The sequence below is a fragment of the Natator depressus genome, chromosome 1 (genome assembly GCF_965152275.1).
Source record: "Natator depressus isolate rNatDep1 chromosome 1, rNatDep2.hap1, whole genome shotgun sequence".
Taxonomy (NCBI): Eukaryota; Metazoa; Chordata; order Testudines; family Cheloniidae; genus Natator; species Natator depressus.
In genome coordinates this window covers 319,117,506-319,134,309 of record NC_134234.1, presented here as the reverse complement: position 1 = coordinate 319,134,309, position 16,804 = coordinate 319,117,506, and the positions used below count along the sequence as shown (strand labels likewise).

The 16,804-nt window shown below is 39.4% G+C and overlaps 1 protein-coding gene across 3 annotated transcripts in view; it reads left to right on the top strand.

Annotated features, from left to right (window-relative positions):
* SLC2A13 (solute carrier family 2 member 13) overlaps window positions 1-16,804 on the top strand; it is a 390,525-nt gene that overhangs the window by 365,235 nt on the left and 8,486 nt on the right. For all 3 annotated transcript variants that reach the window (XM_074942450.1, XM_074942448.1, XM_074942449.1), the window contains 2 exons: window positions 16,004-16,125; window positions 16,265-16,417. In XM_074942450.1, coding sequence (XP_074798551.1) covers window positions 16,004-16,125; window positions 16,265-16,417 — 275 coding nt within the window. The remainder of the gene's footprint in view (window positions 1-16,003; window positions 16,126-16,264; window positions 16,418-16,804) is intronic.

Here is a 16,804-nt window from a genome sequence, read left to right as displayed (position 1 = left end):
CACCTGATTCTGTAGATGAGGTGCTGTGAGGATGGCAGCAGCTGGCCCCACTGTCTCCGCAACTGGCTGCTTTGGCCCTGAGCTGGCTGCCCTCTCTTCTGGCACCACAGCAGCCCCTAGTGGGTGAAAGGTGTATTTTCTGCAGGGTACATGAATTCTGTGTGTGCTTAGTGGCGCAGAATTCCCCCAGGAATAATATAAGTATTTTCATTGCTTACCTAGGAAGATATCTGATGCAGGCTTGCCTGTGCTTTCTATGAAATACAATAATTAAATTCTGTTAAAAAAATCAAGGATTTATTAACTGAATTCCTGATTTTTTTTAAAGTAACTTTCCGTTATTGAAACTTTAACTGAAAGTTTGTCTTCCTCTACTGTTGATTTAGTACTAATGTGGAGACACCGTAGAAGTGTGTTAATGTGAAAAGGGATTCAACTGACATCTCATAATGCACTGAAACTCCATTATTGTTAGTCTAGTAGAGAGCTACAGTTCCTTTCATTTTAACCTAACAACGTTGGGTACCCAATTAGAAGTCATATTATCCTATTTACATGGATCATGTTGAGATTAGGAAAATAGATTGTGTTAAAAACATGTTATTTCATTTCTCCTGTGCTTTATCAGCCCTCTCTATTTAGACTATAAGCTCTTTGGGGTAAGGACTGTCTTACTATGTTTTGTACAGCATCTAGCACAGTGGGCCTCTAATCTTGGTTTGGGCCTCTTGGCAATTCTGTAAAATAAATAATAAATCCTGTAAATCTCATGAATTGTGAGAATCCGTAGGTACACAGGGTCTGATGTAAAGCCCTTTGAAGCCAGTGAAATGATTTCCATTGACATCAATGAGCTTTGGATCAGACGCATATTGCCTAGAATCCTTTATGAGGAGTGATTGTAACACAATGTAACACATATGCTCTGTACCAGGAAAGTCAAGAGCTAATAAAAAAGGTTGATACAGGATTCAAGTGAAAAAGAATTAAAGGATAGGAATATCATTAATGCTAGTCAATATGGGTTTATGGAAAATAGGTGTTGACAAACATCATTTCACTGTTTGCTGTGTTTACAAGTTTACAATATACTTAGACTTTTATTAGGCATTTGATTTAGTACCACATGACATTTTAATTAAAAAACTAGCACTATAGAATATCAATATGAGAACATGTAAAAGGATTAAGAACTGGCTAATTGACAAATCTCAAAAAGTAGTTGTCATTGAAGAATCATCATTGAATGGGGAATTTCTAGTGGGGATCCATGGGGATCAGTACTAGACCCAACACTGTTCAACATCTTCATCAATGATTTGGAAGTAAATATAAAATTACTACTGATAAAATCTGCAGATGACATAAAGGTTGGCAGAGTAGTAAAAAAAAAATTATGACAGCAGGGCAGTCATATGGAGCAACTGTGATCTCTGGGCAAGCAGAGTCCAGGCAATCAAAATGCATTTTAATACAGCCAAATGTAAAATTACACTTTTAAGAACAAGGAATGCAGGCCATATCTATGGAATGGATGTCTCTCTCCTGGAAAGCAGGGACTCTGAAAAGGTTTTAGGATTCATAGTCACTCTCAGTGCAATGCTGGGTCAAAAAGTGCCATGCAAACAAGTGAGCAGGAGCAGAGAGGAGATTTTATCTCTGTATACAGCATTAGTGAGGCTGATAATGGCATCAGAGATTTATCTCTGTATACAGCATTAGTGAGGCTGATAATGAATTTTTAAAAATTGGAGAGGGTGCAGAAAAGAGTCACAACAATGATTTGAGGGCTGGAGAAAATGCTTTACTGTGAAAGATAAAGTGCTCCATCATTTTAGCTTATCAAAAAGAAGATTGAAAGGTGACTTGACAACAATGTATAACCTTCACAGGGAAAAACACTGAGTACTAGGGGGCTCTTTAATCTACCAGAGAAAGGCATAATAGGAAATCATGGCCAGAAGCTGAAGACAGATAAATTCAAATTAGAAATAAGGCACACATTTTTACCTGGGAGGGTGATTAGCCACTGGAACAAACTACCGGGAAAGTGATGGATTCTCCCTGTGCTTCAGTCTTCAGATCAAGACTGGATGCCTTTCTGGAAAACAGACTTTAGTCAGACATAAGTTGTTGGGCTTGATGCAGGGGTAATTGGTTGAGTTAGATCTTTGATATGCAGGAGGTCAGGTTGGAGGATCTGATGGTCCCATCTGATCTTAGACTCTATCAATCCATGAACTTGTACTACAGTCTTCTTTGACATCTCTTAGTAGCATATTGCCCATTTTCTGTTTATTCTTAATAAGTGGCTAAAAAGTTGTCTTATGTAGACTTCTTACCACATTCAGCCTCATATGTAGAGGTTACTTAGGCAGGCTTAGGCAGAGCAGCTAATTTAGAAATGTATTAGGGAGATGCACGATTTTGTTAGCAGCAGTTTCACCATAGTCATTGCTATTTTACATCTTTTGACAGTCTCTTGATTGAGTAATAGCTCCAGCATTTTATTGATTGGGTAAAGAAAGCTGCAGCTGCAAAGCAGGAAGGCAGCACAGATTTTTCAAACAGCCTATGAAAAATGCTGGTATCAGAATAAAACTTTTTATACGTTTTGGGTTAAATCCTAGGAAATTAGCATGCATGCATATGTACAGGCAATCATGGGCAGAGTTAGATGCACATAGTATAGCATATAAAATCTGATACAAACACGTGCAACATGCTGCCCTCTGCCAGAATTTGAGGAGCATGAGTGAAGATACAATTATTAAATTGCATTTGTTATTTTCATGGAAAAATTATGCAGGTAGTTTTATTATGCCTGGGTGTGCTGAGATAAATGAAAGCGCTGAGTTTTTTTATATTAAAATATGTATGAGATAAAGAAGGAAAGCTTCGTTATTGATTTGAGGCATTAAGATGCCTGTAGACCTTCCTGGAAGAAGGAAGATGCAATATCCAATTTGGGGAAATTGACACTTAGTACAATGTACTGACAAGTGTTTCTATACTACTAGGATCAAACCCTCTGAAGTGAATTTCACAAGCTCTAATCAAGCTACTGCTAAAGGATATTTTCTTTTAGCTAAAGTGGCAAGACCCAGGCATTTAGAACAGAATAACCTGAAATCTGTCACCACTAACGATTTTGATATAATGGGTGGTGGCAGTGGTATAGCATCCTGGTCTGCTGTTGTGCCTAGAATTACCCTAGGAGTAGAGAAGCAATCAATTTTGAGGGCACTTTAGGTAAACAAAGGAATATTTGAAAAAATGCAACACACTGGAGTCATGCTTTACTTGTAATGGCACAAATGCAACAAACATATATGTGTATTATACATAATGTTAAAGCAAAATGTTGTATGCACTAAATGTTGAAAATAAAGCCCTTTACTTAAAATAACACTGCCACAGCTGGCACCCTTGTAATAGCAGTCAAAGCACAGGCCGTGGACCGAAATGCCAGTGATGCTGGTTTACTATAGAGGGGGTAGTCATAAATATAAAGGGAAGGGTAAACACCTTTAAAATCCCTCCTGGCCAGAGGAAAAACCCTTTCACCTGTAAAGAGTTAAGAAGCTAGGATAACCTTGCTGGCACCTGACCAAAATGACCAGTGAGGAGACAAGATACTTTCAAAAGCTGGAGGGAGGGAGTCTCTGTCTGTCTGTCTGTGTGATGCATTTGCCAGGAACAGAAAGGAATGAAGTCTTAGAACTTAGTAAGTAATCTAGCTAGATATGCATTAGATTCTGTTTGTTTAAATGGCTGAGAAAATAAGCTGTGCTGAATGGAATGGATATTCCTGTTTTTGTGTCTTTTTGTAACTTAAGGTTTTGCCTAGAGGGATTCTCTATGTTTTGAATCTAATTACCCTGTAAGGTATTTACCATCCTGATTTTACAGAGGTGATTCTTTTACTTTTTCTTCTATTAAAATTCTTCTTAAGAACCTGATTGCTTTTTCATTGCTCTTAAGATCCAAGGGTTTGGGTCTGTGCTCACCTAAGTAAATTGGTGAGGATTTTTATCAAGCCTTCCCCAGGAAAGGGCGTGTAGGGTTTGGAGAGGATTTTGAGGGGAAAGACATTTCCAAGAGGGCTCTTTCCCGGTTATATATCTGTTAGATGCTTGGTGGTGGCAGCAATAAAGACCAAGGGAAAAAGGAAAATAGTTTGTACCTTGGGAAAATTTAACCTAAGCTAGTAAAAATAAGCTTAGGAGGTTTTCATGCAGGTCCCCACATCTGTACCCTAGAGTTCAGAGTGGGGAAGGAACCTTGACAGGGGTCCTTTCAGGTTAATGTTGAGTTACCTTGTTCAGACAGTGTAAGAAAACTTGCACTGCAGTTACGTACGCTGTGCTTACTCGGAGTGTTAATAGGACTTATTTCCCATTGCTGTCAATCCAGCATTTTTAACCATAATATAATATCTTTAAAATACTGCATTTTATTCCTGGTTTACAAGCATTTTTATTCCTGGTTAATTTTACTTGAGTCTCCAGTTTTTTAAATACTCTCTCAAAAACCTGAAAAGACTAATCTTGCTTTTTCTGCTGGAAAAAAAAATCCCCTTTATGTTTCCAGTACAGCTTGAAATTAACATGACTTTAGGTATACTTTGTGCATCAGTCTAATGGATGACAGCCCAGCTCTGGAAGTAAGATTTGATATTTCATTTAATGCTTTGCACTTACAGGGAGCTTGATATTTTCAAAATGCTGTAAAATTAATAATCCTCACAGCTCCCCCATAGATATAGGTATTTAAGTATTATCATTTTCATTTTACCAGTGGCAGAACAGAGACACTAAGAGCCTGATCCCAAATCCACTGAAGTCAGTGTAAAGACTCATACTGAGTTCAGAAGGAAAAGGAGTACTTGTGGCACCTTAGAGACTAACAGATTTATTGGGGCATAAGCTTTCGTGAGCTGTAGCTGCATATGACACAAACAGACAAGGTGAAGCTGTAGCTCACGAAAGCTTATGCTCCAATAAATTTATTAGTCTCTAAGGTGCCACAAGTACTCCTTTTCTTTTTGCGGATACAGACTTACACGGCTGCTATTCTGAAACCTGTCATACTGAGTTCAGTGGACTTCGGAACAGAAGCCCCTAGTGTCTGGAATCAAGGCTACACAGCAAGCCAGGCACAGAACCAGGGAAAGTGTCCCTCACATCAGCACCAAGCTCAGTCCACTAGACTAAGCTGTAAAGTGCTAGCAGTGCAGCGTAAATTTTCATCTAGCTCCTTGAAACAACACCAGTTTATGTAAACATCTCATATGCAAGCTAAATTTATTATAGATGGGACAGGTAGCACCATCTATATTAAGACTGGCCAACACTTCCAATTATAAAATACCCATTACAAAGATCATGTACACATTTCAGTTGCTTAGAACTTTTCCAAATATATAGAAAGCAGGGCTTTCCCTGTAACCTTACAAAAGTTCAACATAGCTTCATTGCTAAGTGTAAACAGGTCGACACTGACCCTGAAAACAAGGTTATGAAGTTTTTCTTTTAAAGATCCTCCAATAAACTACTTCAAAATTTCTGCTTTTGCCAGCACTTTCCAAAACAATGGTATGTTGGCAACAGGTTTCTCTGAAACGCCAATTTTAACGTAGACATTTTATTGCAAAAATAATTCATAGCATAATACAATACACAATGAAGAGCAAAGAGCAAAATGATGGAGCTTTTATGAGATTTTTATTTATCCTTGTAACCTGTGCTTTTTATTTCCCAGACCTGCAGTAGGAACTGCCAGTCATACAACTTGCAGTGAATATTTTCTCATTAGTATTGTTCTAGCCACACTTGCTGCTACTGAACTTATGTGCTCTGCATTGCATTGCATAGAGACAGAAACTGCTGTTACCACTTCAGTTTGACATTTATTAGATACTTTGGCCTGCTCCAATTACTATAGCTGTTATCCAGTTAAAATGCCCAGTAATGTTTCTCCTCTTTGCCAAGGAACACATAATCTAAGATTCCCCACACTTAGTTGGCAGACACTATAATGCTGGGACCTATAGAAAGCTCTAAGAATAACAGGTAGATAAAGGTTAGTCATCCGCCTAGAACAGTATTCATATTTACTCCTCTTCAGTCTCACCGAGAACCTTGCAAACATGACATTAGGTTTCTTGCCCAAAGTAATCTCTTTTTCCAATATCTTTCCTTTTGGTGGATGTCAATATTTCAAAAGCTCATTAGCAGTTTTAGCAAAATGCTGCAACTGTCGGAAGATGCCCCTGATATTATTGTATAACCAGAAGTGAAGCGGCATCTAGCTAAGCGCAGTGGTAAACATTATGTGCACATTTTTCAAGCCTAGATCTGTTTTGTTTTTTAAATTGAGGCTGATCATCTGGCATAAAATGCTTTACTCACATATTGGTGGCAATGTGTGTTTTAATGATCAAGACGTTACTCCAGATGTATGTTACAGATGTAAGAATTGTGGATGTGGACATAAGCTCCTCCAGAAAGGCTTACATTTTCAATGGATCCATTCTGAGGCATGTGAGCCAGTGACTCGGAAACTGTGAGAAAAGATGCTTGTTGATATTTCAGAATTTAGTTACTTTTGAAATCGATTTATTATTCATCTTTTGGCAAAGAGAGTTATGCTTTGAGTCTTAGTTCAGATGGCATTAAGACCACATACATATAATCAGTTTTACTCCAAAATATATGTTCTGCTTTATCGGTTGCCTCTCCAGGTTCACTCGGGATGTGTCTGCGGATATGAATCTTACAAGTTCGAGAGCATTTTTGCTGACCAACTGGTTTCAGACAATTTGTTGCTTTTGTCTCGGTCTGCAGTCTCAACCTTCCACAATGGTTCACTTGTGCCTGAGACACTTGGGTCACATGCACACAGGTGGTTCAGTTTGCCATGTTGCACCTTCGCCCTCTTCAAATGTGGCTCAGGTCAGTTTACTGTCCAGCCTTTCACTGGTATTTTCCAATGCCACGGTAGCAAAATTCTTAAAAGGAATTCTGTGTCTCCATCTGCTGGAGTAGGAAACAGTTCCTGTGTGGGATCTTAGGATAGTCTTAGAGGCTCTGATGGGCCCTCCGTTCAAGCCTCGATATCTTGTCCCTTTACTCTCTTGTGTCAAAAACCTACATTTGGTGGCAATAACATCCACAAGGAGAGCATGTGAGCTGCAGGCTTTGATGGCAGACCCTCCTTATATACAGTTCTCCAAAGACAAAGTGACCTTGCAGCCGCACCCCAAATTTTTGTTTAAAGTGGTCTCGGTTTCATTGGAACGACGCAGTTTCTTTCCCTGTGTTCTTTCCGAAGCTGCATTCATCTCAGAGGAGCAGTGCCTTCACATGTTAGACATCAGCTGATGTCTAGCCTTCATCCTGGACAAGATTGACCCTTCAGTGCTTCGCCTCGCCTGTTTGTGCCATATGCAGACCTTGAGAAGGGGCAAGCGGTCTCTTCACAGATGATCTCTAAAGGGGTGACATCCTGTATCAAGACTGCACATGAAATAGGTTCATCTACACGCCCCTCAGTGGGAGCAAGCCCCTTTTACCAGAGTGCAAGCTACGTCAGTGGCATTCTTGAGTGACATCTCAATATTGGACATTTTCACGGCTACCACATGGTCATCAATACATATGTTTATGAATCATTATGGCATTACCATGGCATCCAGAGCAGATGCAAACTTTGGGAAGGCAGTCTTGCTGTCCTTGTTCAAGTAGACTGAGTCCCACCCCCTATGGGTATTGCTTGTGAGTCACCTAAGTGGAATTCATGGCTGCATCTACTCAAAGGAGAAGAAACAATTACTTACTGTAACTAGTTCTTTGAGATGTGATGCAGCTGTGTATTCCATGACCCACCCTCCATGCTCTCTGCATCGGAGTCTAGTCACTGAATGATTGGTGGGAAGGAACTGAAGGGGGATTGAGGCAGTCTCAGATAGCCAGGGGAAGGGGTGTGGCCACGAGACGCGAGTGCGCCTCCTATAGGTACTGCTAGGGAAAATTCTCTGGCTCTGGTTGGGTGTGCACCTAGTAGAATACACATCTGCTCATATCTCGCAGAACCACAGTTACACCAGAGGCTATGAGACGGAGCGGCCACAGTGAATCAACCCTGTTATCTAATGGCAAAAGTAAATTGTGGATCATCATCACTTAACACAGGAACTTGGCATTCGGAGTATTAATAGCCCCAAAGTGGATGTACGCTGTTCGAGCAGTGAAAAGTGAGTGTTGTGTAAATGAGAATCAGACCCAATTTCTTTGTACACCATCAGCAGCTAGGGCTACTCTGACAAATGAAGGGGTAGGGGATAGCTCCCTTTTATAGACAGCCAGCCAGTAGCTATAAAATCCCTCTTAGTAGCTGCTCTCTAATTGCCCTACCTGTAAAGGGTTAAAAAGTCTCACTGCTATGCATAGGTAAAAGGAAGTGAGTGGGCACCTGGCCAAAAGAGCCAATAGGAAGACTAGAACTTTTTAAAATTGAAAAAAGACTCTCCTTTTGTCTGTCTGTCTGTCTGTTCTCCCGGGGAGAGGCAGACAGAGCAACAGCTATGCTGTAAGAAACTTGGGCCAGGTATGAAAAAAATCATCAGTATCATACCTAGAAACTACTCATTTAAAACCCAGATATGTAAGTAGGTCAGGGAATGTCTAGCAAGATGCAATTAAGTTTATCCCTTTTATTTCATTACGGCTTGTGGATTCCTCTGTGCTAACCCCAAGTGCTTTTGTTTTGCTTGTAACCTTTAAGCTGGACCTCAGGAAAGCTATTCTTGGTGCTTAATTCTTATCGTTGCTCTTTTAAAATCTAGCAACAGCCTGAGTTCCCAGATGTATTTTCTTTCTTATTTTTTATTAATAAAATTTACCTTTTTAAGAACAGAATTGGATTTTTGTGTCGTAAGAGGTTTGTGCACATGTTGTTTAATTAGCTGGTGGAAACAGCTGATTTCCTTTTTTTTTTTTCTTTCTTTCTGAGCTCTTCCCCAGAGAGGGGCGTAGAAGGACTTGAGAGTACTCCACAGAAAGGAATTCCCAAGTGCACCTTCCTGGGCTCTCAAAGGGGTTCTGCACTTGGGTGGTGGCAGCATCTACCAATCCAAGGTCAGAGAAAAGCTGCAACCTTTGGAGTTTAATACAAGCCTGAAGTGGCCAGTGTTAATTTTTTAAATCCTTGCGGGCCCCCATCTTCTGCACTCAAAGTGCCAGAGTGGGGAATTAGCCTTGACAGCTACACGTCATCTCCAAGTACAGAGGATCATTTAGAAATGTGTTTGTTTTACCAAGAGTTTAAAGAGCTGAATCATAACACTGGTAAGTTTGTAGGAAATTATTTTGTATCCTTAGACTTCGTGAGCGAAAGCTTTGAACTTTTAACTGCATTAGTCTAAAATGCTGGTGAACAGGCCAGAATGTTAGTAAAGAGGAGGCCATCATATATAATTCATTTTACTATGAAAAAATCCTTTGGGTTAAAAATCTAACTCCCACAAATGTGCTTAGTGGGACAACAATCCCCATCTTTATAGGAATATTACATTTTTCTGTGTTGGTCGTGTAATATCCTGTCCACCTATGCTCTGGGTGTCCCTAAACCTCCAACTGCCTGAAGCTGAGACTGGATGACACTGGATAATTGCCCTGTTCTGTTCATTTCCTCTGAAGTGTCTGGCATTGGCCACTGTCAAAAGATGGGATAACTGGTCTAGATAGACCATTGGTCTGACCCATTATGGCCATTCTTATGTTCTTATTGTCTATTTCATGATGTTGCACCAATATGTGACACTTACAACAAAGCAAAAGTTAATAGGAATTAGAGAAGGAAAGATCAGTTGGGTCACTTTCTCTTGTTTTGCTGAATTTTTTTTCCAATATACTTCCTAATGATTTCTCTAATGTAGTTCTAAATTATGCCCATGCTGGTATTTCCAGCACTGCCCTGGGGAGTTATTCTACAGTCCAATTGGCCTCATTGTTAGGAAAACTAATGCTGACTCTCAAGGAAAATATCCTCTTCTCAGTTTCATCCCATTATTTCTACCTGAAACACTTTGGACAGTCCAGAGCAGTTTTTATCCTCCTGAATGTTTACATGGTTTTAAAAATGTGTTACTATATTGCACATTAAAAATACGCATTTACGGTTATAAAAATCTAAAGACAACTGAAGTCCATGGAAAGACTCCAGTTAACTTCAAGAGACCTTGGATTAAGCCCTTAGAAAATAAGGTTTTTCAAATATTCCTAACTACAGTGACTTTTCTGATAAAGAAATGCCTTCTGTGGTCACAGTGAAATCAGAAAGTGACACACTTCTGTGTAAGCATAAGAACTTTAAAATTATTAGCAGCATTTGACCTGAGATGACGATAGTGGTGACTTGCTATGTATAAATGGATGTATTAAAAATAAATAACCCAGTAAATTAATCATCTGTTTCAAATGAGTTTTTACCATATTTACCTCAAGTAAAGTTCCAATAATCTTATCTAGCATTACTATAGGTAAGAGTTAATAAGCGTTTCATCTGAGTTCAACACAAATAGTGTTACTCCATTAACATGAATTACTACAAATTGGCTTTTGATGGAACACCACAGTCTATGTCATTATATAAACTATTGCTCTAGATTTGTTTTCAGCCCATGAGGATGATAAAATCTCCTGTTAGCAGTTTGAGTTCTCCTGAGATACTGAGAGTAATTCGGGGTAGATTTCTCAATATGTTATGGCTGTTTAGTTTCCATTCATTTAAAGTAAAGGGTGCTTCTTAAAGTGTTTGCAGAAAATACATGACAAGAGCAACTTGCATTAAAATGTTTTAACTGTGAGACTATTATGTTTTCACTTCAGCTGCAATTTAAGGGGAAGAGATCTGATATATCCTTACAGCTTATAGTTTTATGATCTGACACATTCTTGTTATTTATAAACTCTTTCTGCTGGGACCTGATTTGCATAATTTCTTTTGTAAACTATTTCCATGGAATTTTCTCCTTGTATTTGCATTCCCATTAAAGTGATGAAATTGCTCAGAAAGCATTTGGGTAACTACCATAGATATTCCATTCATGCAGTTCCAAATACAGCTCTTTATGTAGCAGCATGCTGTATAGTTGTTATTATTAACATATTTTCTTAGTAAAATGGTAGATGATTGCATTAGAATGACTACATTAACAGTACTTCATGCAGCAGTCAGTTTCTAACCTATTGGCCTTGCATTCGTTTTATTTATTTACATATCTTGATGTGTCAGCCTTCAGCAAGTACAAATATATATCTCTATCTGTAGCTAATGGGTTTCTTCTGGGTGCCATGTGCCACCTCATTATAGAGAAGATAAAGCACAGAGGATCATACCTGCCCAAGTTTATACTAACATTTAGTTTCTAATGCTGTGTTTTCCTATACCCATGACACTGAATCAGCTTTCCTTGAAACAGTACTTCCTCTCTGTTACTGACGTTTCTAGAGAGAGCAGATCAGTGGCCCCAGCAGAAGGAGGTTTTTAATGACATGTGTTTTTTTCCCCATATGCTTTATGTTTATTCCATTCTGTCAAAAGTAGAAGGACACACCTGGAGAAAAACTGTGATAGAATGAAACATCCAAGCCTCTTGGTGGTGATGCCTATGGGAATCAGTAGGTTGGTGCATGCTGGTAGATATAGCTACAAGATGATAAAACAAAGTAACATCTTTGTTTACTGTGAGGAAAAAAATCATAAGAAAGCAGCAGACTCTTCTTTGATGGGCAGCCGCAGTGCAGACTGAAAGGAACAAAGAAACCAATTACAATATTGTTTGCAACAAGACATTTTAAAGTAATAATCAGCTTGTATTCATTACTATGCACCTGCAAATGTACTAACAGTAACAGTGAAAGAAGCAAATGTGTGCTAATGAAACTGTAGGGCATTGTCTGAGCAATTCCATGATTTGATGGTGATGCAAATGCAAAGAAGGTGACCATGCAGGAGTGGATGGGAGAAGGCTATGCAATCACCAGGTGCTAGGATATTAAATATATCAAAAATCATTTGCTCGGCATTTAAGGAACCACCAACTTACGCACAAGGATAGTCTTCCAGTCAATTCACCATCTTGCGTGAATATCACATACTGTACATTGCCTGAATCAAATTGAACCTTTACCCATCAGGGAGGAATGCATGAAACTGTTTATACTGTAAAAGTTTGCCAGAAAAAGGTAGGGGATGTAGTTTTTCAAGCTATTTCAGTGTACAACGTGACATTGAACGAAGCCACAAACAAAATATCAGAGGTGAGATGAGACAAGACCTGGTGTAATGTTTAACAGTTGGGAGAGCCAACCAGAAGAAATGACAAAGATTATAGCAGTTTCCTTGATCCCTCAGTCTTAATCAGGTTTGCAACCTGGGGTCTTGTTAGATTGCCAGCTGCTTCTGGATATCCATGTAGCAGCAGTTGCTAAAGATCTGTTTGTTCTTTCTGCCTGGCAAGTTGATAGCCATCTTTTGTGGGGGGTACTTAACTGGCTTTGGTTATCCATATGTTTGTCACCTGAAGGCCAGAAACAAACCAGAAGAAACTGAATGAGACAGGGTTACTAAACATGCCCTTTACTCTGCAGAGAGTGAATTATGGTTCCACAGGTACATCAGTGTTAGGAGATGAAAGGTGTCACTTAATAGCTATGTTCATCACACATGCATAACCCAGCTTTCTTAGCTTAAACCATTTGTTTAAAAGTACTCAAAAACATAAGAGTACTGAACACATGCAAACGGTGATGTAGAAATCCTTATAACTCAATTAAACTAGGGAAGAGTTAAGGTTGTTTTTCTCGCTTTAAATGTGCATTGACAATCTATCCAGCGTTTGGATTATTTTTATACCTATTTTCAGTGTGCCTATATTTCCAGGCATTCTGAAGTTGAGATTTGGGTTTGTTTTAAACTTAAACATTATGTAAACTTAACAGTAAACATTGAATTGACCTGTATGCTCAAACTTTGCCTGAGAATATATAGTGGGTTAATTCCAATTAGGAAGTATTATGTTTTATCAGTCATGTTATCTTTATGTGATAGGGCATGGCCCTCTGCTCCTGTCTTCCTGGACAAATGGCTCTAACACCTCTGGTTTGTAACCACCACCGTGTAGTTTATTTGTGTTATGTTAGGGGGCTTATTCCTTCACCCACTTACTTCCCTGGTCCTTCTCGCATGAACAGAGAGCAACAGTACTCGAAGTCCAAAGGTGCAAACAATTCCATGCTTGTTGGGGTGAACTTCCAGCAAGCATGATTCCAGTTTCCTTCCTTAGTGTCCCCCTTCCCAGCTCTGACACCACAGAGCCTTACCTGTGTCCCTGTTCCCATTCCTGCCCTTAGCTAAACATGATTCCAATTTCCGCAATTTTCCCTGTTCCCATTCCCCCCCACCCACTTCCTGATTGACTGCAGACTATATAGTAAAACTTGAGTACTGCTTAGCTATACCTTAACCAATCATTTTACTGAAATTTAACCCAATCCTAACATATTGTAACATGATTATGTAACCAATTATATCCCACCACCTTAATTGGTTTACACCCAGCAAAATTAATTATACAGCAGACAGAAACAATCACAGAACCAGACAGAGATTATACAGACAAACAATAGGGAAATGGGGACTACAGTGATAGAACAACAAAGAACTGAGGATTTCACATCCCAGCTATTGATAAGTGAGTTCTTGCCAGACAGGATGCTATCAAACAAAGTTTCCTTTTACATCTTCTAGGCACTTCCCTTTCTCTGGAGGCGATAGGCATTATCAGGACAGGATTGTATTCCTAACAGCCCAATAGCACCTTATTTCAGTGTGACTAGTTTGGAATGTGAGGATCTGACCATTCGCTTCCCAGCTTATGGCTGCCTCTGCTGCTTAGCCAAAGATCTTAGCCTAAGCACAGGGCCTCAGACTGTCACAGTAAGAGAAGGACCTTACACCAGCAGACAGTGATTTTGATTCTCTTTTATACCTCTAGAACTAGCTAAGTGATAAGAATACACCTAAATTCTTAGAGTATAGGCCTTTACAGACAGGTCTGAATATCTATATCCTAACATGTTATATCAACACCACCTTCTTACCCATCCAGCAATTCTATCATCATTCCTTTCTGCCAGACAGAAGAGAGGGCAGGGATCTCTCCATGCAGAGATCTCCCTTTACCATGGCCCTGCTGGCCTGCCCCGTCCCCACCTCTCTCTGTTTTCTTCCTCATACTTTCCTCCTGTGCTCCTTTTCTACTCTGGCAGTTAACGTGCCAATTAGCAACTTAGCTCTCCCAGCCTAGTAATTATCCACTCCTTTGGAACTCAGGCTCTCTGGAGGGAACTAACTAAATTTGCAGTGACCAGAGTGCTGCTTCAGCTGCTGGTTCTCAGCACTCTGTCCCAATTCATCATTCATTTCATAAACCAGCAGCGTACCAAGTTTAAGAGGTATAACAGTTTTTCTTTTGCAGTTTTTTGGGAACCAACTGTAATAATGACAGGCCCAATAATACATTCCAGACGGTAATTCCTGCTCTTCCTCCTCACTACTTATTGCCCACTTACACCAGTGCATCCTGTTTTTCATGCTATATGACACATCAAATGCATGGGTTTGCAGCTGTATCAGAATTTTTTAACCTATACAGATGTTCAATTCTTTATACTTTTTCATCTACAAATAAGTAATGTTTTGTCTATACTGTAGGGACACTGTCATCTTAAAAATCACATTTCTGACTGAAAAGGTGGTACTACGGTAGTCAATAGTAACAGCTGAGGTTATTATAATTAAAAAGCTATTCGGGGAAGGGAGAAGAAATTATCTCCTTCAAGTTTATTTACTTTATGCATTTCACAGCACAATTGGTCATTGTAGAGTCAGTTAATTTCTGACTTGCTGAAAAGATCCTTATAAACATCAACAGGAAAACAGGAAAATCCTTACCAAAAATAATTAATGAATTGTAATAAATCAAAACATACTATTTAAAGAGTACTCTTTCAGAAAGTGGATTTAAAAAAAAATCAATTCAAAAAGTTCAAGTTGGTGGTGTCCCTTTAAATCTATAAAAACTAAAATACTAAACTAATTCACTGATACTAAACTATTTGACATTATGCTTTGATATGCTTTTATATGCATGGATCATAAGCTCTATTTTGGACACTTTATTTCTGGAAATGCACAATTTCTAAATGCATGCAGAGTGGGAGAGATGGAGATGGAGAAGCATACTTTTTCTCCAGCAATTCAAATACTTTCTCCTTAAATACTTAAATGAAGTACTATACATAGACATTGGTGTAGTCTTTAGAAGAAAAGAACTTTTTCCCCCTGTTATACAAACATGTTTTCCTGGTTTTGGCATGGACCAATGCCTTACTGGTTATGTCCGAAGATTCCAGTGTAAAAACTATGTACTTTGAGTTAAAAGTTTAGCACCCCACACTTCTGGCATGAATACGCTACTGTTGCAGCACTTCCAGCTTATGGGCCTGATGCTGCATCTCTTACTCAGATGGGTAATGTTTATGTGAATTGGTTTTGATGGGACTATTCATGTGTAGCAAAGACTATTCGTCTGAAGAATTGGAGGATTGGGCCCCAAGAACATGAGTACAGTATTTAAGTGCAGAGCCGCCGGTTACTATTCCTTGGGCCAAAATGTCAAACACAAAATGTCTTTGAATGGCTTTGAAATAGGCATGTACTTGAACGTAGCATTTGGCTCAAAATGTCTTTATTAAATTAAGAACAATTCAGTTTTCTAACTTTATACTTGCTTGATCTGACATTAAAAGTTTTGAAAATATATTTGCTTGCTGTTTTTTTCATTAAGACATTCGGATACCACATTTGTATTGAAAGGCTGCTAATTTCCCTGAACACAATTATCTAATGATTATTTTATATGGTTATTTTTCAGATGTTCGAATGAAACCAGATTCAAAACAGAAGAATTATTTTGGGCATACAATTTCTGCCCTACTCCATACTCTTGGACAACACTTCTGGGCCTTATTTTATACTTGGTTTTCTTCGCACCTGGTAAGCAAATACTTGTTTTAGCACATAGCTTTAAGTAAATAGCAAACATTTGAAGTTCTTAATGGTCAGACCACTTGAAGCTTCTCTTACTGTTCACTCTGATTGTTATACTAAAATTGATCTTTTTTTAAATTCTCAGGAATGGGACCTATGCCCTGGACAGTAAATTCTGAAATCTATCCACTTTGGGCTAGAAGTACAGGAAATGCATGTTCATCTGGTGTAAACTGGATTTTCAATGTTCTGGTGTCACTGACATTTTTGCATACAGCAGAATACCTTACATACTATGGTAAGATGTTGTTTATGTCTTAATCTGCAGTAATAACATTTGCATTCTTACATGGCACGTAGATTTACTACAGTTTAGATCAGGGGTGGGAAAACTACGGCCCGCGAGCCGGATCCGGCCCATCAGGGCTTTCGATCCGGCCCGTGGGATTGCCACCCTTTGGATCTGGCCGGCGGGATTGCCACATCCCTGCAATCCCTGGGGGAGGGGGGCAGAGGGCTCTGTGCGCTGCTCTTGCCTGGGGGTACCTCCCCTGAAGCTCCCATTGGCCAGGAACAGGGAACCACGGCCAATGGGAGCTTCGGGAGAGGTACCCACAGGCAAGAGCAGCGTGCGGAGCCCTCTGCCCCCCCCTCCAAGGGGCCACAGGGACATGGTGCCAGCTGC